We start from the raw sequence: 23,370 nt of genomic DNA on the forward strand, positions 1-23,370 counted from the left end.
TCCAGAACTTGCCAAAAATCTTGCAAAACTGATACTCTATTTAAACAACAACTCTCCATTTTCCCCTACCATTTCTAGGTTGCCTGTTCACTCTGCTGATTGTCTTTATAGTCCTTTCTATTTCTGTTAGGCTGGTAGTGATGTCCCCTTTTTCATTCCTAATTTTAGTAATTTGCATCTTCTCTCCTTTATTCTTACTTAGTCTAGGTAAAGGTAGTCAATTTTGTCAGTCTTTTCAAATAAAAAACTTTGGTTTGTTGATTTTCTCTATTGTTTTTCTATTCTGTCTACCATTTATTTGTGCTCTAGTTTTTATCATTTCTTTTCTTCTTGCTCTGGGTTTAATTTATTCTTCTTTGTTTAATTTGCAAAGTTGAGGTTACTGATTTGAGATTTTTTTTCTTTTAATGTAGAACTTGATAGCTACAAATTTCTCTAAGCATTTTTGAAGTTGATAAACATTTATACACCAAAATTAGACATTAAAAATGAACTCCAAGGGGCCAGGCATGGTGGCTCACGCCTGTAATCCCAGCACTTTGGGAGGCTGAGGTGGGCGGATCACAAGTTCAGGAGGTCGAGACCATCCTGGCTAACACAGTGAAACCCTGCCTCTACTAAAAATACAAAAAAATCAGCCAGGCATGGTGGCAGGCACCTGTAGTCCCAGCTACTCGGGAGGCTGAGGCAGGAGAAAGACGTGAACCTGGGAGGCGGAGCTTCCAGTGAGCCGAGATCGCGCCACTGCACTCCAGCCTGGGCAACAGAGTGAGACTCTGTCTCAAAAAAAAAAAAAAAAAAAAAAAGAACTCCAAGGGATGACCTACATTCTTTAATTATACTGAATTTTATAGAAAATTAAATTGGACATTGGCTTTAGCATTTCTTATTTATGGAAATATTTGTCACTTATACTGAAGCAAGACACAACAGCAAGGAGACACAAAACTGAAGCTGAGGTCACGGCTTGTGACTATAGCTCTACTACCAGTCAGTTGGATGATTTTATGCAAGTTAATAACATTTGTTTCTCAACTTCTTCTTGGGGTCATTTAGGAAGGATAATTTTTTTATGTGTCTATGAGGCTTACTTGAGGTAATGTATATAAAATACTTTTTTGAAAGAAATAAACTCATGTTTATTTAAATTCATATCCAATATTAACTAATAGCTTACTCCTCTTGCAGGTTAGTCAGAGAAGCGAGTCTTAGAAAAGAAATAGGAAATCTCTGTTGAGGTTTAGTGAAACCCAATTTTCTGCTATTATTTCAATGGAAAAGATTCATGGCTGAGCATGGTGGCTCACACCTGTAATCCCAGCACTTTGGGAGGCTGAGATGGGTGGATCACTTGAGCCCAGGAGTTCCAGACCAGCCTGGGCAACATGTCAAAACCTTGTCTCTACAAAAAATACAAAAATTAGCTGGACATGGCAGCACACACCTGTAGTTCTGGCTATTTGGGAGGCTGAGATGGGAGGATCACTTGAGCCCCAGAGGTTGAGACTGCAGTGAACTGAGATTGTGCCACTGCACTCCAGTCTCCACCCTGGTGACAGAGTGAGACACCATCTCAAAAAAAAAAAAAAAAGACTCACTTAGGTTGTTCCTCTATCTCTTTAATGGTTAGTGTTAAACCCACTAACCCATCCTTTAGCAGAGATAGATTGTTCTATACTACAGTCACCATTGAACTTGAGGTAATATATGTTCCAATCTAAAGATAGCTGCTATTGTTGACAGCAGTTAAGAGCAGGGGCCCTGGAACTACACAGCCAGGTTTTGAATCTTGACTTTGCCTGATACTGGTGCTGGGACTTTGGAGAAGTTACTTAGCCTCTCTGTACCTCAGTTTTCTCAACTGTAAAATGGTAATCATATTAGCATAGTACAATTTTCTTCATAGGGTTGTTACAAAGATTAAAAGAGTTAACATATATAGAGAGCATGGCAGATAGCAAGCATTATTTAAGTGCTGGCAATTATTATTGAAGGTTTAAGCAGAGTATTTCAGGACCATTGTGTAGGGTATTTGCTATTTTTTTTAATACCTAGAGTAATATCACTTTCTTTTAGGAATTTGCTCCAACGACTGCAGGCATGTGAACTTATTAGAGATTGCTAATCCCAAGTCTTGGCCTAGCTCCACAGACAACATGTGACCCAGACCATGCCAATAATAGTATCTGTCTCCCATGTCACAGTGATGGCCTGAACTGGATCAACCAGAAACAGTTACAGAGAAATTGGCTTTGCCTCTTGAGTCACAGGCTAGAATGATTTGAGTCTCCTGTAGGTTCATTTGGGTTGTTAATATATTTTATTACAAGCAAACAGAGACTTCCTTGTTCATATAGGATATCTGTGAGATAACAAACTTGTTGGAATAGAATTGTAATTTTTGTTTTTAATATGTTACTTTCACTCTCAGGTTGAATATTCTTTTTAATTGTAGGTTTCGGTACAAGAGGACCTAGTTCAAGTGCAGCCAAAGTTTAAAAGCAATCTACTTGAGTCTGTGGAAGTTTTTCGTGAGGACGTGATAAACTTTGCAGAAGCATATGAGTTGGTAATTTAAGTATTTTCTTGCTGCATGTTGAAATGTTCTGTGATGTGTTTATATGAAATGAAAGTGATGAACCCTGAGGAATAGGTACGTTGCATGTATGTGGCTATATTTGCGTATTTGCAGCTATCAGAAAAAGGGGATAGCTCATCCTTTAAACCAGGGATGTCCAATCTTTTGGCTTCCTTGGCCATAATGGAAGAAGAATTTTTCTGGGCCACACATAAAATACGCTAACACTAACGATAGCTGATTAGCTTTTAAAAATTGCAGAAAAATCTCATACTGTTTTAAGAAAGTTTATGAATTTGTGTTGGGCTGCATTCAAAGCTGTCCTGGGCTTCATGTGGCCTGTGGGCTGTGGGTTGGGCAAGCTTGCTTTAAGCAAATTTTATAGAGAAAGAAAACAGATTTTACTGTTAAAAGGAGCAACAACTTTGGAGATTGTGGAAGGAACAAAGGGTCTGGTTTTGTCCTTTCTCGGGGGCTGAATTCTCATGGTAGAAAATGTAATATAGTTGTTGGAAGGCCGTGAGAAACTATAAACGTCTAATACCAGGATATTATGCCATTGATTTTGCATTCTCACTAACTCTTAGAGAACCAAAAAGGTCCCTGAGAATAAATAATAGATGTCATACTGGATCAGTCCCGTATGCTACTCAAACTGGTATTCTGACTGATAATGTTGACCTTGAAGTTAAACTCAAGACTGAATATGTTCCCCTGAAATATTCTTTCTTTTAGTGGTCACAGTGGATCTGTATTCATAAGATGATTTAAGCCCTTGGTGCTACTTATATAATGCTTTTTTTTTTTAACATGTGCTAAACATATCTGTTGATTTGCTGCCTCATTCTATTGTTAAAGTAAATCTAAAATGGAGACCAGGTCTGAAGAGTCCCTGAACAGACACAGCCAGTCACTTATATAATGCTTTTTTTTTTAACATGTACTAAACATATCTGTTGATTTGCCCCCTCATTCTATTGTTAAAGTAAATTTAAAATGGAGACCAGGTCTGAAGAATCCCTGAACAGACACAGCCAGTCAGGCTTCTTAAGTTACCTTGCCCTTGCACAATTTGCAGACATAAGCAAATCTGAACACACTATTTCTTATAAATGCCTATATTAGAAACAGCTTAACTAATCAGAAGCTGCAAACAAGCCCGTAATTATATAACTGGGGACTTTCCAGCAGGATAGACCAAAGAAGACAACTTTATAAATGAAACCAATAAAATGTTTTCTTTGCATTACTTCTGTGCTCACTCTGTAAAATCCTTCTGCAGTGGAGACCCTGAACCAAGTCTAGTTGGGAGTTTCCCAATTTATGAATTACTGTGTGCTCAGATAAACTTAAAAAAAAATTATTGGGCCTCAGTTTACTTTTTAAACACTATTATATTGGGAATCTAGTCTATTATTTAGTATATCTATCATATCATGATTGACCATGTTAATATACTTAATAGCCTTCATTTTTCCATTGGGAGTAGCCCCTGTTATTTTAATTTGTTGCTATAAATTCATTTATTCCTTTACTTATTTTGGGGACTGTTTTTGAGGATTATTTTGCAACTGTGTTCTGGTTCATAGCCACCAGACACTGCTTTCTGCTTCTTCCAAATATTCAACTTACGTGTGTCCCTATTTCCATATTGGGCTGAACAATTATTAAAAAGAGGATGTTCTCAGAACTCTGTATCAGTTATTCTAATGCACAAACACAGCATCATCATTTGTAATCATAAATGAAATTTGGCAGAGCCCTTGGGGTACATACTCCATATAGAATGTAATTTTGTCACATTTTTTATTAGCTCTGTCAGGGTCCTTTAAAAATGAATGGAAGATAGAGTGATGAAAATGTTCTAAATGATTGTGGTCATGGTTGCACAACCCTGTGAATGTACTAGAAATCATTGACTTGTACACTTTAAATGAACGAATTGTATAGTATGTGAATTCCATCTCAATAAAGCTGTTAGAAATAAATAAAAGCTTCAAGTACGGGACACAATTAAATAATTTAAATTAAAAATAATGCTTGTTTACTTAAATGGAAATAATAGATAAACCCAATAAACTGACAAATACATATGATTAAGAATGAAAATGGAGATTATATTCTTCCTTACAGGAAGGACCCATGGTTCCAAATATACCACCCCAAGAAGCTAGCAACAGGCTACAGATATTTCAGGTGAAACCACATTTTTTTTGTTACATCGACAATGTGTAATTTAAAAAAATGTTTTTGGGGAAAGATGGAGGTTTTACTTTATAATAGAAAAGTTTGTGTTTCAAGTACATCAGTCCTTAATTGTATTCTAATCTGCTAAATGATGCAATTGACTCCTCTGTCTCCCTCCATGCTCCTCTCCACAGAATAGCTCTCTGTATTTTTAGAGAATAAGACTGATTCTCAACTTAAGAATATAACTTATTTTAGTTCTAAGCATTTCATTTGATATGTAAAGTAATAAGAAATCATAGTATAGTAAAATTTATCAAAATAATATTTTAAATATTGGCAAATGTTTTCCCTCTGTATTCATTATTTTGTCTTCCTTTTGCGTCCATCTCTTTAAGTTTCCCTACTTCTTTGTCCTGTCTCCTCTGCCTGTACAATACTCATTGGATCAGGCCAACCATTCACCATCTTTTTCTACACTCAGATTGCTGAGCGCATCTAGAGAAAGTTCACACATCCACATGGATTAATACTTTGCAAATTCATGGATTTCTATGTGAACTTCCTCCTCAGGAGCATCAAGCAATTCTCTTCTTTGCTCCTGCTCTTTTTCCTGTTTCCCACAGTGGCTGAATAGTGTGATTATGTTCTTTTCATGTCCCCTTTCCCACCTGCATTCTTAGTAATAAACAAAAACAAAAACAAAAACAAAAACAAAAAAAAAGATCAGATGCCTACTGTGTGGCTTGCTCAGGAGAAATTTGATGAAGAAGTGGTTCTTACCTCTAAGCTGCTAAAATCTGATAGAGAGATAGCAAGCTAGAGAGAAAACTGCAGGTGCGATGAGAGATGTGACCTAGGTATGTGAAATTGTGTAATGGAAACAGATGGGCTGTTAGAGCAGATGGAGAAGGCTTCCTGAAAGAGGAAGAATCTAAGCTGCATCTTGAAGGACTAATTAGAGTTAGCCAGGGGAAGAAGGAGGGGAAAAAGAAAGTTAGGCAGAATTTGCAGCTCATACAAAGGCCCGGCAGAGAGGAAACTAGTAGGGCAATATGGGGAGATGTAAGGAGTGTAGGGTGGGGTCGTGTACCTTGGGGATGCAGTACTAAAGAGGTTAGAGGTGAGGAACGAGGTGACAGAGTGGGCAGCGAGCACCAGTGGAGGGCCCGGTAGGCAATAATAAGGAGTCTGAATTCTATCTTGAGGGTTGGAGGGTTCTAAGCAGGGAGTGATATGATCATACTTGAATTATTAAAATAGTTGGTTTTTTAAAGATTTTTAGTGGTACTAATGTGGAGACTGGTTTGGAGAGAGGAAGATCAAACTGAGGGCAGTTTTGGTAGTAAAAGCAAGAAATTGTAAAGAGGGAGACAAAGCAAGTGACACCCGTATAATGAAGAAAATTGGATGGATCATGAATTTATTAACGAAGCAGAATTGACGGGCCTGAAACCTGGTTTGAGGGAAACAGTTAAAGGTTTCCAACTTGGGCATATTGACGAAGGTAGAACTACTTATCGAAGGAGGGCATGTAGTAGGAGGAGTAGCTTTGGGGCTTGTTTGAGCGGATGACCTTGTTTTCAAGTTTGCAGAGAAAATTTAGGGCATGTGATGTAAACCAACTGATTAGTCAGCAACTGGGACATTATGTGCCAAGATTTTACCCAGGGGTGTGGTTGCTAATGTAGCCAGGTATTGTGGCATGTGCCTGTAATCCCAGCTACTCAGGAGGCTGAGGCAGGAGAATTGCTTGAACCTGGGAGGCGAAGGTTGCAGTGAGCCAAGATCGCACCACTGCACTCCAGCCTGGGCAACAGAGCAAGACTCCATCTCAAAACAAAACAAAACAACAACAACAACAAAAAAAAAACCAACAAAACAACAACAACAAAAAAACCATCTCAAAAAAAAAAAAAGGCAATGTAGGGCACATCTTTTGCCTTTCTGTACCTTCTGTTCTGCCTGTCTCTCGAGGTGTGAGCCAAACAGGCTGTTTGGCATGCACTTCACTGGGATATGTGACTTGAGGTCAGATTTGTAGACACAACCCTTTTCAAAATGAGATGTACTCCAACCCCCTAAAAAAAACAGGTGCCAAAGGCTGGATGTGTGAAGGTAGAGGTGCCTTATATTGGGCCTTGGGTCCTGATGGTGCTCTCTCATGCAAATTTATTTTGGGGAGTTCTTGGGCACCCTGCCGGCCTGTTGACAAAGCTGATACTTTATTCCTGTTCAGCTGATGCTGTGGGTGTTTTTATGTTACTTGCAACCTGAAGGAAAAAAAAGGTGAGTGATTAGCATCCATCAATAGTCTTTACACATTGATGAGTTTTTAAACACCATTATTTTAATGTATTCTAACTTTAGTGTTATTGTTTATCCTTCCTTAGTGTTCACATAGTCCCACTCTTCATAGTGAAGAGTCCTATGGACTCTTCATTCAGTACATTTATTGAATAACCACCATGCCAACCACCAAGGAATACACAAAGTACAAAATATGGCACTTGCCCTCTAGGAACTAAGAGTTCATTTGAGTTCACCTGGTATCTTCGTGCCTTCCTGATCTGGGTCCTGTAAAATATACTAACGTATCTGTCAGATCTGTATTTTTGTCTAAGCCTTGTGAGGTCTGATGCTGGATATTCTCCAGGGCTGGGAATTTAGGGTTCTTGGGAATATGCTGTACCACTTACACAGAGTGCTCATATGTCCTCACAGATGGGTTACTTCTGTTGGCATTTGTGCTTTGAACATTGCTAATATTTAGCATCCCAAATATAGGATATTCAAATCCCAATTCAAAAGGAAAAATTAAAAGACATGTGCATTAACTTTGGTGATTTAAGTTGTTAGAATTATTTCAAATGGTGTTAAAATTGGATCTTCTTTTTTATAGACTCTTCATTGCATGTACAGAAAACAGGACTGAATGGATTAGACTAACACTTTGCTCATTTGAGCCCTGTAGGATAGAGATGGCCAGTCTAAATTACTGAAAAATCCTGAATTGTAGAGTTTTAAAAATGCAGCTTTATTACTTTTAGATGTACTTATGGGAACTCGAAATATAGGCCTTCTGGAGAAGAAGAAGAAATAATTTTATATAAAATGAATGCTTTTAGAATGCTTGAAAGCGAACTTTCCTAAGTGTTTAACTTTTTCTCTGATAGCTTGGTATCAGTATAAATTTGCTTCACAAATCCTTATTTTATAGCTATTACTTAATAAACCTCAACCTAGCTTTTATCCCAATGAAAATAAATTCCACTTTAATTCTACTGAATTAATTGTATTTTAGTACAATTTAAAAACCTTTGTTACAGGCCAGTTTTGATGATCTGTGGAGGAAATTTCTTACATATTCATCTGGTGAACAACTTTTTGGATTGCCTGTAACTGATTATGAGGTTTTACACAAAACCAGGTAAGTTTAGAAAATAAGCAAGTATTACATGCAAATAATTAAATACTATCTATTAGAAGAATCATGTCACCATTAAATCCTTTATCATGCAGAGGACACTACAGCTTGGAGCACAACTGAATATTCTCCTTATTCCAGCTATTCTTTACAAATTGGACACACAGTCTCCTATACAAAAGAAACGTTCTAGGGGAGTAAAAAATATGTTGCTAAAATTTTGAGCATGCATGGTCTATATTTAGCCTATGCTTTACTTTTTCTTTTGACTGTTTTTGCATAGTGTCAGTGATTATGCAGAAGCACAGCAATTTTGAGTAACTTTTGTTTATTTAGAGGAATAACCTTCCTGGCTCCCCTTGCCTTCTTTTTTTTTTGAGACAGAGTCTCGCTCTGTTGCCCAGGCTGGAGTGCAGTGGCGCAATCTCGGCTCACTGCAAGCTCTGCCTCCCAGATTCATGCTATTCTCCTGCCTCAGCCTTCCGAATAGCTGGGACTACAGGCTCCCACCACCATGGCCGGCTAATTTTTTTGTGTTTTTAGTAGAGACGGGGTTTCACCATGTTAGCCAGGATGGTCTCGATCTCCTGACCTCGTGATCCGCCCGCCTCGGCCTCCCAAAGTGCTGGGATTACAGGCGTGAGCCACCACGCCTGGCTCCCCTTGCCTTCTTACTCCATTTGTGGTAAAATGCTCTTCCCCATTGGGTAGACATAGAATTTATTGAGATTGACGTCCAAATAAGCTAATTGATTATAAACCACACATATAAACAAGTGTATTTCAATCAAATTTTAGAATATTCTTAAAGAATTTCAAATATAACTTTCCTTAAAAGCAACATTAATACAGTGATAGTATTAGCTCATTAGAGTCTTGGCTTTAGAAAATAAGTTTATGTTGACTTCCTTCAAAGCCGCAACATGAAAATTTCGTGAAAATAGACATGAAATTTTCTGAAGAGAAATGAATGCTTCAGCCATTTAGGGTAGGTGGTTTGTATTCTCTTTCTAAAACAGTCATTCTCCAAACGTAATCCATTAGCCAATTGTGTTAGAATTGCGGATGTCTGGCCCTCATTTCTGATTTACTGAATCAGAACCTCTGGGATTGGGTCCCAGAAAATCTGCATTTTACACACTCTCCAGGTGACTGTGATGCACACTCAGCCTGAGATCCAATGCGTTCACCCTCAGGCTAGCAGGAGAAATCATCATCACCATTTACCATCTGGACCAACAGACCATTTTCATTTTGATATTTTAAATTTTATGAATAATTTTAGAGAATGGTGAGAATTAGAGAATGGTGAGAATGGTGAGAAGCTTTGAAGTTTTTTTGTTTGTTTGTTTTGTTTTTTTTTTTGAGACAGGATCTCACTCTTTTGCTAGTACTGGAATGTAGTGGTGGAATCACTTGACTTCCGTAGTTCAAGTGATCCTCCTGCCTCAGCCTCCCAGGTAGTGGGGATTATAGGTGCATACCACTGGGCCCAGGTAATTTTTAAAAAATTTTTTATACATACAGGAGTCTCCTTATGTTGCCCAGGCTAGTCTTGAACTTTGGGGCTCAAGTGATCCTCCCACCTCAGCCTCCCATTGTGTTGAGATTTCAGGTGTGAGCACCCGCACCCAACCGAGAAGCACTTTTTTTTTTTTTGAGACGGAGTTTCACTCTTGTTGCCCAGGCTGGAGAGCAATGACATGATCTCGGCTCACAGCAACCTCCACCTGCTGGGTTCAAGTGATTCGCCTGCCTCGGCCTCCCGAGTAGCTGGGATTACAGGCATGTGCCACCATGCCCGGCTAATTTTATATTTTTAGTAGAGACGGGGTTTCATCATGTTGGTCAGGCTGGTCTCAAACTCCTGACCTCAGATGATCTGCCTGCCTTGGCCTCCCAAAGTGCTGGGATTACAGGCGTGGGCCACCATGTCCGGTGAAGAAGCACTTTTATTAGAAGATTTAATAATAATTTAAGCAGAGTAAACTCAAACTTTTATTCTGTAATATCCTAGTTTGAAGATGTATATATACAAAATGGGGACCAGCACTGAATGAGACTAACTCCTCATCGGCTGTCATGTGTGAAACTGGAGCATATCCATGCTGTAAATATGGATTTCATATTTTAAATCATCTCCAATGGATCTGTGGCTTATCATTAATTCTGACTTTTCTTGCACTTGCATTGTCAAGACTCAAAACTGTTGAAAACTCAGACAGTCATCATTTTTTTAAGAGAAGACTGTCATCTGTTTTGCTTCATAAATATTGAAGACTTTACTTTTAGATTTGAATGATCAATTCCAAGAAATTTTAAATTTCTAAATAATCTATTTCCTTGAATACACATCTGACTTCAACATTTGTCCACTTATGAAATGTATCAAATACAACTTATGTAAATATAAATAATGAAGGAACACTCTCACTTATCTTTTTCACAAAATGGAATAGTTTAGGTTCTTGTTGCAAAATATTGCATGATAAGGCCCTTATTTCTATTGAAGTCTACGGAAATATATTGTTTACTTATAAATTACTGGATTTTATAAAATTCATCTAGGTTATGATCATCTGAAGACATAGTATGAGATTTCACATATTAATCAATTTCACCATCAAAAGGGAATGCTGCTTTCTCTTTCCTGTTTAATACTTGGGAAACACATTTCTTTGTCAATTTTCTTCTCTTTACCCTTTTAGGTAGAAAATGAAAAATTCTGAATTCTTAACTGTATTAAATGAAAGCAACTGTATTAAACAAGCAAAAATCAAAAGACAACAAAAGTGGTGTCTCTGGCATTCTTTTTATATACTTTTTTGAAAGATTTTGCAATACTTTATGTTATACAGTAAGAAGCCTGGAGGATGATGCAGTAGTCATTTTTTTTTCACTGTTGCATTACCCTTTAGGCAATGTCATCATTCTCTTTTCTTATTTTTTTTAGTCATTTTTAGCATAGTTGAGAATAATAATAAGTAGTAATGAAACAATTCTAAGAATGATGAAAAATGAATCAAGAATTGGAAAAATAGGACAACTAAGATTGCAGAATGTGTCTTAGATTTGTAAAATCTACTACGCCTACATGGTAATTACAAGATAGAATGGGCTGGGTGCCGTAGCTCATGCCTATAATCCCAGCACTTAGGGTGGCTGAGGCGGGCCGATCACCTGAGATCAGGAGTTCAAGACCAGCCTAGCTAACATGACGAGACCTCATCTCTACTAAAAATACAAAAATTAGCCGGGCGTGGTGGCATCTGCCTGCAATCTCAGCTACTTGGGAGGCTGAGGCAGGGGAATTGCTTGAACCCAGGAGGCAGAGGTTATGGTGAGCCGAGATCGTGCCACTGCACTCCAGCCTGGGCAACAGAGTGAGATTCTCTCTCAAAAATAAAATAAAATAAAATAAAATAAAAAGATAGAACGACTTTTACTTCATTACAAAATTTATTTTTGGTTTTTGAAGTATCTCTGATGAAGAATAAAAGTTGTGAATGTCAATCCTTATAAATAAACTTGAAAACTAAAACTGAATCCAGTAGAACCTTATGGCATACTAAGGGCTGAGGAATTTCTGGGAGAATCCACAAATTCTGTTGAGTGGTCAATTTGGTGTTTTACACATTTAAGAATTTTCCTTTACTTGGACCTTTTATTCTTGTTTTAAACACAGTAACTTCATCTGGGCACATGTGGGATTTTTTTTTTTTGGATAGGATCTTGTTCTGTTGCCCAGGCTGGAGTGCAGTGGTGCAATCATAGCTCACTGCATCCTTGAACTCCTGGGCTGAAGCAGTCCTTTCACATCAGCCTCCCAAGTAGCTGGGACTACAGTCACATGCCACCACACCTGGCCACATGAGGGAAAACTTCTGGTAGGAATAGGGTGTTTAAGCTCAATCTTAAAGGCAGATCAGGGCTTAGTCAAGGGAAATGTTCTCATAAAATCCAGCTTGTATTTTAAAGAAAAAAAAGTCAAATGAAACCTTAGCCGCAGCTATGACCTTATCATTAAGTTTTGGTCACATTGTTTGCAATGATTGGTATAGTAAGTTTCTCATTAAAAAGTAGCAAGATTTTTTTCTTTACAGAATAAACCATTTGCTAATGTCAAGTTATAGTCTGACTTGGAATATTTGGGAGCAGTAAACTTGGCCTTAATGACAGATCTTTAACGAAGTCTTTGTATTGAAAATGGATATAGTTGTATGCATTTGGTATCCATAAGACATTGTACACGCAATGTATGAAATATTTGATTGGATGAACTCTGCCTTTCCAATAATGGACTTTATTAAATATTATACATGATGTGATAACTTAGTTACTTTGTTTCCCAGAAAAGAACTCAACTTGCTGCAGAAGCTGTATGGATTGTATGACACCGTAATGAGCAGTATTAGTGGTTATTATGAAATACTTTGGGGAGATGTAGATATTGAAAAAATTAATGCAGAACTGCTGGAATTTCAAAACAGGTGAGTTTCAATGGAATTTTTTATAATGCCTATCTTCTTAGGATCCTATAGGTATTTCAGAAGCTAATTTATTCCCTAATATAATAGTGTATATACATAAAACCTTCCTCAAATAAATGTGAAGGTGGCATATTTTTTTTTTCTCTTTCTTTCTGAAAGATGTCGTAAACTTCCAAAAGGACTTAAAGATTGGCAAGCTTTTTTGGATCTCAAAAAGAGAATTGATGATTTCAGTGAGTCATGTCCTCTACTGGAAATGATGACCAATAAGGCCATGAAACAGAGACACTGGGATAGAATCTCGGAGTTAACTGGAACCCCATTTGATGTGGAATCTGATTCTTTTTGCCTTAGAAATATCATGGAAGCACCACTCCTTAAACATAAGGATGATATTGAGGTACATAAGTGTATACGTTCTTATCAATGATCCATTAAAGAATGTCTGCTTTTTCTTTTCTGGGAGTTGTACAGATATTTTATGAGAGGTTGGACTAATTGCCCTCTATAATGCACCCTCAAAATTTGGAATGATCCTGAACATTCTTGACTTTTATGAAATAATCTTGTAACTCAATGAGATTATATGATTATTTGAAATACATTATTTGAAATACATTTGTTCTGGAACCCTTCAATACATCTTCCTTGTCCCCAGAATGCACTTCCACTTAAAAAAAAATTTGTTTATTTATGTATTGTGTTCTTGGTGAATCCCTCTGAACTATTTTCCAAATTTCTAATTTTATGCTTTTTCCTGTTCAGTCTATTAAGTTTTTAGAATTTTCTATTATTACATTTTTCCTTTCCAAGATTTTTAATTCATTCTTTTTTGTGGCCAATCTTTTTTTTTCATTTTTTCATTAAAAATTTTCTGTCCCTTTTGTAGATTCTTAGATCTACAGTCTTAAATCTATATATATTCCCAGATCTGTAGGTTTCAAATCTATAGATTTATAGATGTCTTCGCTTATCTCTTTGAGCATTTTAAACATAATTATTTAAACATTTTTCATTAGGGAAAATTTTAAACACATACAAAAGTAAAGATCTCCTTGCTCTAGCATTTATCAACTCATGGCCAATATTATTTTATCTATACTATCTTTATCTATACTTCAACAACTCCAAATTAAACATAAAGATGTTTTCAGATTCTTCTTTAAGATTAATTTCACCTGGACTGAATTTTTGCTGTGATTGTTTTTTATGTTGGCTATCCTCTGAGCCTTAGATTTTTTTCATGGGTTTTGTAATTTTTATTGGGGTGGCTGGGAGGGCTCATTTTGAATGGGCAGGATTTCAAAAATTCTGGCTTATATAATGTGTTAAAATTGTCTCTGTCCGTTTGTGTCTTTGTTTTCCTTGTCTAGTGGCTTTGTGGTTGCCTCCTACACTGTCCATGTCCCCTCAGCCCCAAGTTGAGAGCCAGGTGTTGTAATAGCGGTCTCCTTCCTCTACTGTGCTGTGGTGTGATGATCCAGGAATGTGCTGACCTATTTCAGGTCCTGGTTGTGGGGCTGGTTTTGTGTCACCCCATCCCCCAGGTCCACAGTTCCATTAAATCTAGTTGCCTAGATGGCAGCTAGAGGCAGTGTTTTCAGCCTCCTTCCATGAATGGAGGGCTTTAGACCCCAGCCCAGGTACTCCTTTTCCTATAGATCATTTTTACTCTTCTTCACCCCATGGGAACCAAAGGCCTGGCCCCAGTGTCCAGGCCTCAGGCCTGTGTTTCAGCTCCACCAACTGGTTTGCATAGCTTTTCCACTTTTGGTTCATGGATATGTTTGTCTTTTTTTTAAGTCTGGCTCTGTTTGCTTTTTTACTTACTTTAAAAAAATTATTTTATCCATTATTCTATGTTTTTGGAGTTGAGAAAATGCACCATGTGACCAGAAATCTCCCAAATATATGGTTTGGGTTTTCTGCCTTCCCCTACCTCTTTTTAACAACATGTGTGCACAAAAAGCTTTTCTTTCAAAGCATTTTTGTCCTATTTGTAAATATCACTAAGAAACAAAGAGGTAGAAACACTTTGGTGACCATCTCCTTCTTATAAGTAGGTTTTTATACTTAATAATATAGCCATTCGTAGGCTGTGCTTTATTATACAATTTCAAGTAATTCCAGGCTTCTGTTAATGACTCTTGGTACACAAAACAGAGCCTTGGTACTGTCTACCCCAGATACATCTAGTTGCTCAGCCACACATGCTGTACCATTAGCCAAATTAGATTCCTGCTGTTACTGGACTCACTGCCTCTAAAGGAAGGCTTCCCTTCAGTACAGAATTTCCTCTTCCTCCCAGAGAGCCTCTGCTGGAATCTCACCTCCTCCTCTACGAAGCTGTTCCTCCTCAGCACAGGCCTCCCTCCTCAGAAATCACCATGGTCCACATCATTCTTAGGACATTTATTACACAGTAATTTGTGTTAAGATCATTTGTGGAAACATCTCACACCTTTAAATTCTTTTTCATCTCTGTGATTCTAACTATGAACACACATTGAGGCATTGTGGGGAAAATATGTTACTTTTATTTTCTTTCGTGAGTCTTTCTTATTAAGTATTCTCAAAAAAATATATAGAAAAACCCATAAGAAAAAAACAACTGATGCTTAAGCAAATGAGATATTCATATTAGGACCAGAACAGGCAGAAATATAGTAATATCTATATGTTACTTGAAAGAGTTCAAAAGACTCTTATGTATATTCTCATTTGAATCTCATAGCTAACCTCTGGGATAAACAGGGCAGCTGTGATTATCCCCATTTTAGCCAAAAGTTCGAATTGAAAACATAATCTGAAAAATGATGATTTAAGTTCCATTGTTTCATGTATGTGGTACAGAAAAATAATTAGTAGTTGGCGATTAGTAAATAATTAGTTAGGCTCTAGTGTCAAGTTGCAACACAATGATCTGAAGCCTTTTCTTGGCTGTAAAATGACTAAATGAACTGGGTGACTTACAGGTCCCTTTCAAGCAAAAAAAAAATTCTATGATTTGATGATGCACTTAATTTGTAGTTGAAAACATCATGACATATACTTTGCTTTTCCTTCAAAGGATATTTGCATATCTGCCATTAAGGAGAAGGATATCGAAGCCAAGCTGACTCAGGTGATTGAGAATTGGACCAACCAAAATCTGAGTTTTGCAGGATTTAAGGGAAAAGGAGAGCTCCTGCTCAAAGGAACCGAATCGGGAGAAATTATCACTTTGATGGAGGATAGTTTAATGGTCTTAGGGTCTCTACTCAGCAACAGGTAATTTTATAATTTGAGAGAGAGTTTTAAATGGGATATTTAGGGTTATAAAATTCTAAGTAAAAGCTCAGTTTTAAAGCTCTTGCATTGGATAGGATTCTGCACTAAATTGGTATTATCTTGTCTGTTCCTATACAAACTGCCTGTTTTCCCTAATAATCATGGCCTCCATCTCTTCTTTAATGGTACTCATCTCCCCTTCCCTATTTTTCCTGGTGGGCCCCATCCTAATTATTCCTCCCCAGACTGGCATCTTGTCCTCTGAAGGTCTTGGCTCCCCACTGAGATGACGTCTTCATTTCATCTTTTCTCTCCTTTGTTCCTCTGATTTGACATCATTGACCTCTTGGCTAATCCTGTTCAAACATTCACCCAGTGGCCCGGGAAAAGCCTGCTGGCCACCCGTGAGAGCAATCTACCACTACAGCAATCTACCCATTAGGGGCTTGGCACTTACTTAGAGACTTTCATTTTTTATGGTGAAAAGAGCCTGAGACCATTATGGCCTGAATGAGGTCACCTGTTCATCATTGAACTACGAACCAGCTTGGAGGTGCCTATGATCTTGAGTGCAGCTTTAGGAAATTCCTGTAGGACTCAGATTAAATATTCTGTCAGGTCATTGGCACTGGCAACCTCTATTCCTCTGGCCGACTGTGCAGTAGTTCTCAACTATTCTTCACCTGAACACACCTAAGAAATAGCTAATATCCCTTTTCCACGTTGGGATCACTGGTTAGTGAGTTGCATGCTGCATGACCTCTGGCTCCAGGGGCAGTCTTGTATTTGCATAATGACAAAGCTGCCAGTCCAGGGAGTTCTGGGTTGAATATATAAAGGTCAAGGTCCTCGGATGCATCCTCTGTGTTCAGGGAATCCTGGCAAAGATGACCATAGGATATTCAGTACTTCCTAGACTTCATGGGCAACTGCTGCCCTATGGTTCATTGCAAATTTTGCCCATCTGACTTCCTGGATGATGACCTCTTGATGAAGGGCTATAGATTCACCTGGGCAGTGTCTGCAGCCAAGAAATTCAGGATTTGAAGGCTTTCTTCAATTCATACTTACTTGGACATAACCTGATTAGTAAAATACCTATTTGTGTTATTAGTAAACTCAATGTTTACAAACTTCTAGGCCCTGCCAGAAAGAGTATAAGGATAGCTAAGAAGTCATCAAATTCTGGGAGATTCTCCTCCTAGAGAACTTTGCAGTGCCAAGTAGGTCTGGAAAGCCTGTTCCAGAACTAACCACAGACTGACCTAGTAGTGAGTCATACCTGCTGGATCTCTAGGACTACTTTGATGTGACTTCAGAAGGAAGCTGTATGTCTCCTTCGGTAAGACTTGACTGTAGGTATTGCCTGGATTGTGACACTTCCCTGGTGGATCCCAGATTCCATGGGACTTCATGGGCCATGGTGGGTTTGACCACACAAAGTTGTACAATGCAGGTATCTGGCCAAAGGACAGAAACTAGCTATGCTCGATTTTATTTCAGATCTCCCTTTTCCATCTTTAGAAGTTATACACCATCAAGGATGACTCTTTTTTTTCTGTGCAGAACAATTTTGGCCTATCTAGTTGCTTCATCTCCCTAAATGCCTGCCCATGCCATGTTGGTTTACATGTCTTTATTTGGAAGATGTTTTTGGCATATTGACTGCCTTTCAGCTCTCGATCAGTGGCCAGGGAAACAGTAGAAACTGAGTATTGGGAAAAATGCCTCTTACTGCCTGAACAACTGGATTACCTACCTCCTTAGAGCAATTTATGTACAACTCCATTTATAACTTCATGTATAACATAGGCTTTCAGGGAAGTTATGAGTTGTATTCAGGCATCAGACCGTACCCAGAAAAAACCCCATTCTACATGTGAATCACTCTGTCCTAGATCAAGAAAAGTTTGAAGATCCTAGTCAACAAGTGCCACTCACCAGCAAATGTCACTGCACCACATTGAAACTGCTTGCCCTTGCTGCACACTGCAGTCGGCTTCTTGCTCTAACTGTAGGTAGTTGGGGTTTTTACCCAGTAGCCTCCCATTGCTTCCTGCATGGCATCCATTCTATTTCTTGTCTTCCTTTGTTGTGCTCAGCTTTCTGGACCCCTTGTATTCTCATAAACACTTCAGCAAGCCCTGATGGTCAGAAAACAGGAGCCATGCTATATGGGGGTAGCAACCCAGGGTCTCTAGCTCTGCAGAATCTAGTTGTAGTACCTGGTGTAATTCTCTCTCTGTGGGTGGGAAGAGCACACCTGTAAGTGAACATCAGACCTCAAGCTTGACTCTGGCTTTGCGGTCATCTTCTCCAGGTGAACCTGGTGATACCTAACCCTCTCCTGATCTTTAGGGATCTGATTTGTCCTGTCCCTTTAGAGATAGTCTGTCTCTTGCTGGATGAAACCTTCAAGACCATTCATAAAAGGAAAATCCCTGGATAGTGTTCTCTTTCCCTAGATTCAATAGTTCCATAGACCAGTAACAGTGTCTCACATGTTACTCTCACAAGCAGACCCCACTTGGATTTGGTTCACAGACGTTTTGGAAAACCATCTTATTCCTTGCTTGGCATTTACTCCCAGAAGCAACCAGCACAGTTCCTTTGCTGGACCTATGCACCATAAAACTAGGCCCATTCTCCTATTCTATGACTGACACATGGGAACAATAAGTAAAATCACTACAGTTATATGAGTTTTATTCATGAAAAGCAACAATTTTTATTAGCTGTATGATATCTATTAGGAACTGCCCTTTAAGGACAAAACATTCATTCCCAAAGTAATATTTCTTCTGGAATTTACTTCGGTAAGGCCATACTATTTTCTGAATCTTCTTTGAAATGTGATCTTTTCCGTTCTTACCTTTTAGATACAATGCTCCATTTAAAAAAAATATCCAGAATTGGGTGTATAAATTGTCCACTTCCTCAGATATAATTGAAGAGTGGCTCGTAGTACAGAACCTTTGGGTTTATCTTGAAGCTGTCTTTGTAGGTGGAGATATTGCCAAACAGCTGCCTCAGGTAAATATGGCTTTTGTAATTACTGATAAAATAATTTGGTGTATGTTGTCTATATGTCTCTGTAAAAGTCTTCTCAAAGACATATGGTCAAGGCTTGACTATGATGGGGTTTGGCAAACTATGGCCCACTTGCCTGTTTTTGTAAATAAAGTTTTATTGGAACACAACCACATCCATTCTTTTATATATTGTCTGTGGCTGCTGTAGCACCGCAACAGCAGAGTTGAGTAGTTATAACTGAGATTATACGGCCCAAAAAGTCTAAAATCTTTACTATCTGGCCCTTCACAGAAGAAGTTTTTTAGAAAGTGCTGACCTCTGATTGGCAGAAAGAAGAAACTCACATAGTTTTAAACAGTGAATAATCTCGAGGTGGTTTGAGGATGTGAGGTACATTCAAATGCAGTACTATTATAGTAGTTCATCTCTTCTAAGAGTTAACCTCATAATATTCCTCTGAGAATAATATTAAAATTAATCTATATTCTGTAAGCACAGATCAACTTTAGTTAATTATTACTAAGTCTACTACTAGCAGATCAGAACATACTGTGGAGCAAGAAAACAGCCTTGGGAGGCTGTAACAAAACCTTTAAAACAGCTCTATTGGGGCCTTTTAAATAAATGCCAATAACGATAATAACTGATAGGTTTAGTCGATGAAGGTAACTTTGCTAATAGAAAATTAAGCCTGCTCTTCCTAAACTTCTGTATTTACAAGCAGGATATATATAGGTTAAAAATCAAGGATAAAAGAGGTTTTTTTTGTTTGTTTTTTTGTTTTTTTTGAAAATGGCCGATTTCCTTTGTACTAATAGCACATTTTTAAAACATTAAACTGAAATATATCATTTTTGTTTTTTAATCAGAAGTTTGTATTTTTAAAAGAGGAAAGATTATGCCAATTGCTAGAGGCATTTTTGCAACTGAGTACAAAGCTTAATGTCATTCATAGTAAATAGAAAATTTTCACTTGCGAAAATGTAAATGAAACTTTGTTTTGTGGCTTTACTGTCTTTTTTCTTTTTTTCCCCGCCCTGGGGTACTATTGAGCTGTAATTATTCCAAGGATCCTGAGATCAAATTATTTTCATGCTTCTTCAGTTTACTCCTCAAACCAAAACACCTGGGGTGCTGAAACACTAGATTGGAACTTTAAGTTGATAGCTCTGCAAATTAATCATGTGGTACTTTGAAAAACATGTTAAATGCAATGAAACAAATAAGCAATAAGCCTCATTGTGATAAAGAAGCATTTTAATATGCAGTTTTATAACTTTGGGTTTGTGTCGCTCAGAATTAATTAAAATGAAAAAAAAATTGTCTGTTTAAATTATGCAGCCTGAGACTAATAGAGGCTGGTTTGAAGAACTATAGAAAATTCCAAGGTGAAGACTTTGCTTTTTTTCAATTATCCAAATGCTAATCTTTACTGGCTATGGATGCGTTTTCAGGAAGCAAAACGTTTTCAGAATATTGACAAGTCGTGGATAAAAATAATGCAGCGAGCTCATGAAAATCCCAATGTGATTAATTGCTGTGTTGGAGATGAAACCATGGGACAACTTTTACCTCATTTACATGAGCAGTTGGAAGTATGTCAGAAGTCACTCACAGGGTAAGAGTTTAATTTTTAAATCACATATCATTTTGTATGTGACAGTGTTTTATCCCAAACTTACTAGTATTGACTACATTTCTGGTTTGGTAGTGATGGTTAAAGTGGGGCTAGGAACTTAAAATTTCACATAGATTGAACTTTTCTGTGAGGAAGGCACCTTTGACTTGGGGGTGGTTAAGGCATTGTATTAGTTTCGTCAGGCTGCTATAACAAATTTCCACAGACAGTTGGCTTAAAGCAACAGAAATTCATTCTCACAGTTGTGGAGACAAGAAGTCTGAAATCAAGGTGTTGGCTCCCTCTGAAGGCTCTAAGAGAGGATCCTCCCTTGCCTCTTTTGGCTTCTCGTGGCTCTAGGAGTTTCTTGGTTCATGCCTTCATAACTCCAATATCTGTCTCTGTCTTCACTTGGCCTTCTTCTCCTCTTCCTGTGTGTCTCTTATGACGACATTTGTCACTGGATTCAAGGCTCTTCAAGATCCTTAACTTCACTACCTCTGCAAAAGCCCTTTCTCCAAATAAGGTCACGCTTCAGGATTTCAGGGAATAGGACCTGGACATGTCTTTTTGAGGGCTAACATTCAAGCCACTGCAGGCATAGAATAGAAATGTGCACTAAGAGAACAACTCACCAAACTCAAAGATCATTTTTATTTTATTTTATTTTTACTGTCACAAGAGGATGGGGTCAGGATAATTTTTTTAAGGCAGTTCATTTTCAATCTCTATTTGAAATAGGGTGATAATACATCCTGGTTTGTCCAAGTTTATGTGTCTGTCCTGGCTTAATGGTTAGTTGTCCTCCCTTTCACTCTCAAAATGTGTTGGTTTGGAGATACGGTTTGTGCTCTCCCTGGGTTTAAGCCATGAGCTTTCCAGCAGTCTCAGAAAGGTCATAGGAGGGCATCTGATGAGAAAGGAGAGGACAGCAGATGATGGGGCAGCCTTGCTCTGAATCTCTTGTTTTCCCAAGTGTCATCCATGGTGGAACATGGACTTTGGTTTTCACCAAACATTGCGGGGGTAGGTGATAAATGACTTTAGGTGTTTGCTATTATCTTAGCAAAGAAGTTAGTGATTATATCTTGACTAAAAAAATAATAATTTAGGGGAAAAAAAACCACTTGGTAACATACTGTCGACTTTATTTGAAGGTATTTGGAGAAGAAACGATTACTGTTTCCAAGATTCTTCTTTGTATCTGATCCAGTTCTCCTGGAAATTCTTGGACAAGCCAGTGATTCCCACACCATACAGGTATAATCTAAGAATCTGTGATCTAACTTGCTTTTCCCACGACATACACAATGAAGAATAAAAGTGAAGTTAAAATCTTAAAAATGCAGGCAGGAAAGAAGAGTATTACAAATTACATTGATCATAAAATTTCATATTTTCTGTGTATTTGGAGCCTGTCATCCTGATGCAGTCCAGCAGTGTTGAGTGACTATGCACTGACTATGCCATTCCTAGCTGTGTGATCTTGGCAGGCTTCCTAATTTCCCCATGCCTCAATTCCATATCTGTAAAATCAGGATATTAATGGTTCTCACCTCACAGGACTGTCATGAGGATTATATGAGATCATGCATAGCAAAGTCTCTAGCACACAGTATGTGTTTATTAAATCGAATTTATCATTATGAGTATTTTATTCTAAATATTCTTAGACCAAATAGGGATTATATTTTGGATTTGTCCTTTTTTCCTTCCTCAATACTTCTCAAATGCTTTTAGCCATTTCCCAGAGCAATACTTTGGAAGAGGAAAAGAAAAACCGTAGCGAACTGAGAGTGGGAGGCACAGAAGGTCCCATCCCAGGGCCAATTCTGGTCTGGGGATCTGGGAAACGGCTAATGTTGATTCCTTGTTGGTTTCCAGGGACTTGTAACAATGAGAAAAGAGAATAGAAAGGCTCCGTGAAAGGTGGAGGTAGAGCTAGGAGAGAGGGCAGGACTGAGCTGTATCTGTCAGGGGAGGAGGGGGGAGGTGGTATGGTCCAGTCCCCATCTGGTGGAAGGTGACAGTCCTTAGTCTAATCTGCATAGCATGGGAGGGGGCCATTTGCAGGACTTGGAGAAAACATTCCGTAGGGCTTGATTTTAAAAAGTAGACCTCCAAGCCAGTTAAGGGTCAAAGCAGAGTCTCTCTCTATTTTTTGAGACAATAAAGTAAATACTTAACCTTTTAAAAAGATACAAAATATTAAGGCTTTTAAAAACATCTCAGCGGCTTTTGTGTCCAGCCTCATGTGTGACGTTTTCCTCTGTCTTACAGCCGCATCTCCCTGCAGTATCTGACAACATCAATGAGGTGACATTTCATGCAAAAGACTATGATCGCATCATGGCCGTCATATCAAGAGAAGGAGAAAAAATTGTTGTAATTTACCTTGCTTTAAATTTTGTTATTAGAATTTCTTTAAAAACTTAGGTTGAGGAGAATACAGTTCTCTTACAGAAAAAAACAGGAGGAGAGGGAGTTCTCATTCTACAGCCCTGGGCTTTGTTAAAAACTAGTTTAGATAAATCCTTTAACTTCTCTGAGACTCATTTTGTAATTTATAAAGTGAAAGTTTTGGACTAGGTGATCTGTGTAGTTCCTTCCAGCTATAGTATTAGATGATTTTACCCATATTTAAAATATTTTGTATAAAATATGAAACTGTTTGCTTGGCATAGGGCACTATGATTTATTAAGTGTGCATGGAACATCTGTAAAAATGCCAAATTATTATCAATTTATAATATCCTTGTAATTTTGT

The 23,370-nt window shown here is 37.9% G+C and overlaps 1 protein-coding gene across 1 annotated transcript in view; it reads left to right on the plus strand.

The window, feature by feature from the left end:
* The window catches only part of DNAH8 (dynein axonemal heavy chain 8), a 332,740-nt gene that overhangs the window by 125,466 nt on the left and 183,904 nt on the right, over positions 1-23,370 (plus strand). The window contains exons 31-40 of the mRNA XM_055113566.2: positions 2,456-2,569; positions 4,712-4,774; positions 8,095-8,195; positions 12,545-12,682; positions 12,842-13,082; positions 15,753-15,952; positions 18,832-18,985; positions 20,440-20,603; positions 21,761-21,863; positions 22,884-22,988. Coding sequence (XP_054969541.2) covers positions 2,456-2,569; positions 4,712-4,774; positions 8,095-8,195; positions 12,545-12,682; positions 12,842-13,082; positions 15,753-15,952; positions 18,832-18,985; positions 20,440-20,603; positions 21,761-21,863; positions 22,884-22,988 — 1,383 coding nt within the window. The remainder of the gene's footprint in view (positions 1-2,455; positions 2,570-4,711; positions 4,775-8,094; positions 8,196-12,544; positions 12,683-12,841; positions 13,083-15,752; positions 15,953-18,831; positions 18,986-20,439; positions 20,604-21,760; positions 21,864-22,883; positions 22,989-23,370) is intronic.

This window comes from Pan paniscus, chromosome 5 (genome assembly GCF_029289425.2).
Source record: "Pan paniscus chromosome 5, NHGRI_mPanPan1-v2.0_pri, whole genome shotgun sequence".
Taxonomy (NCBI): Eukaryota; Metazoa; Chordata; class Mammalia; order Primates; family Hominidae; genus Pan; species Pan paniscus.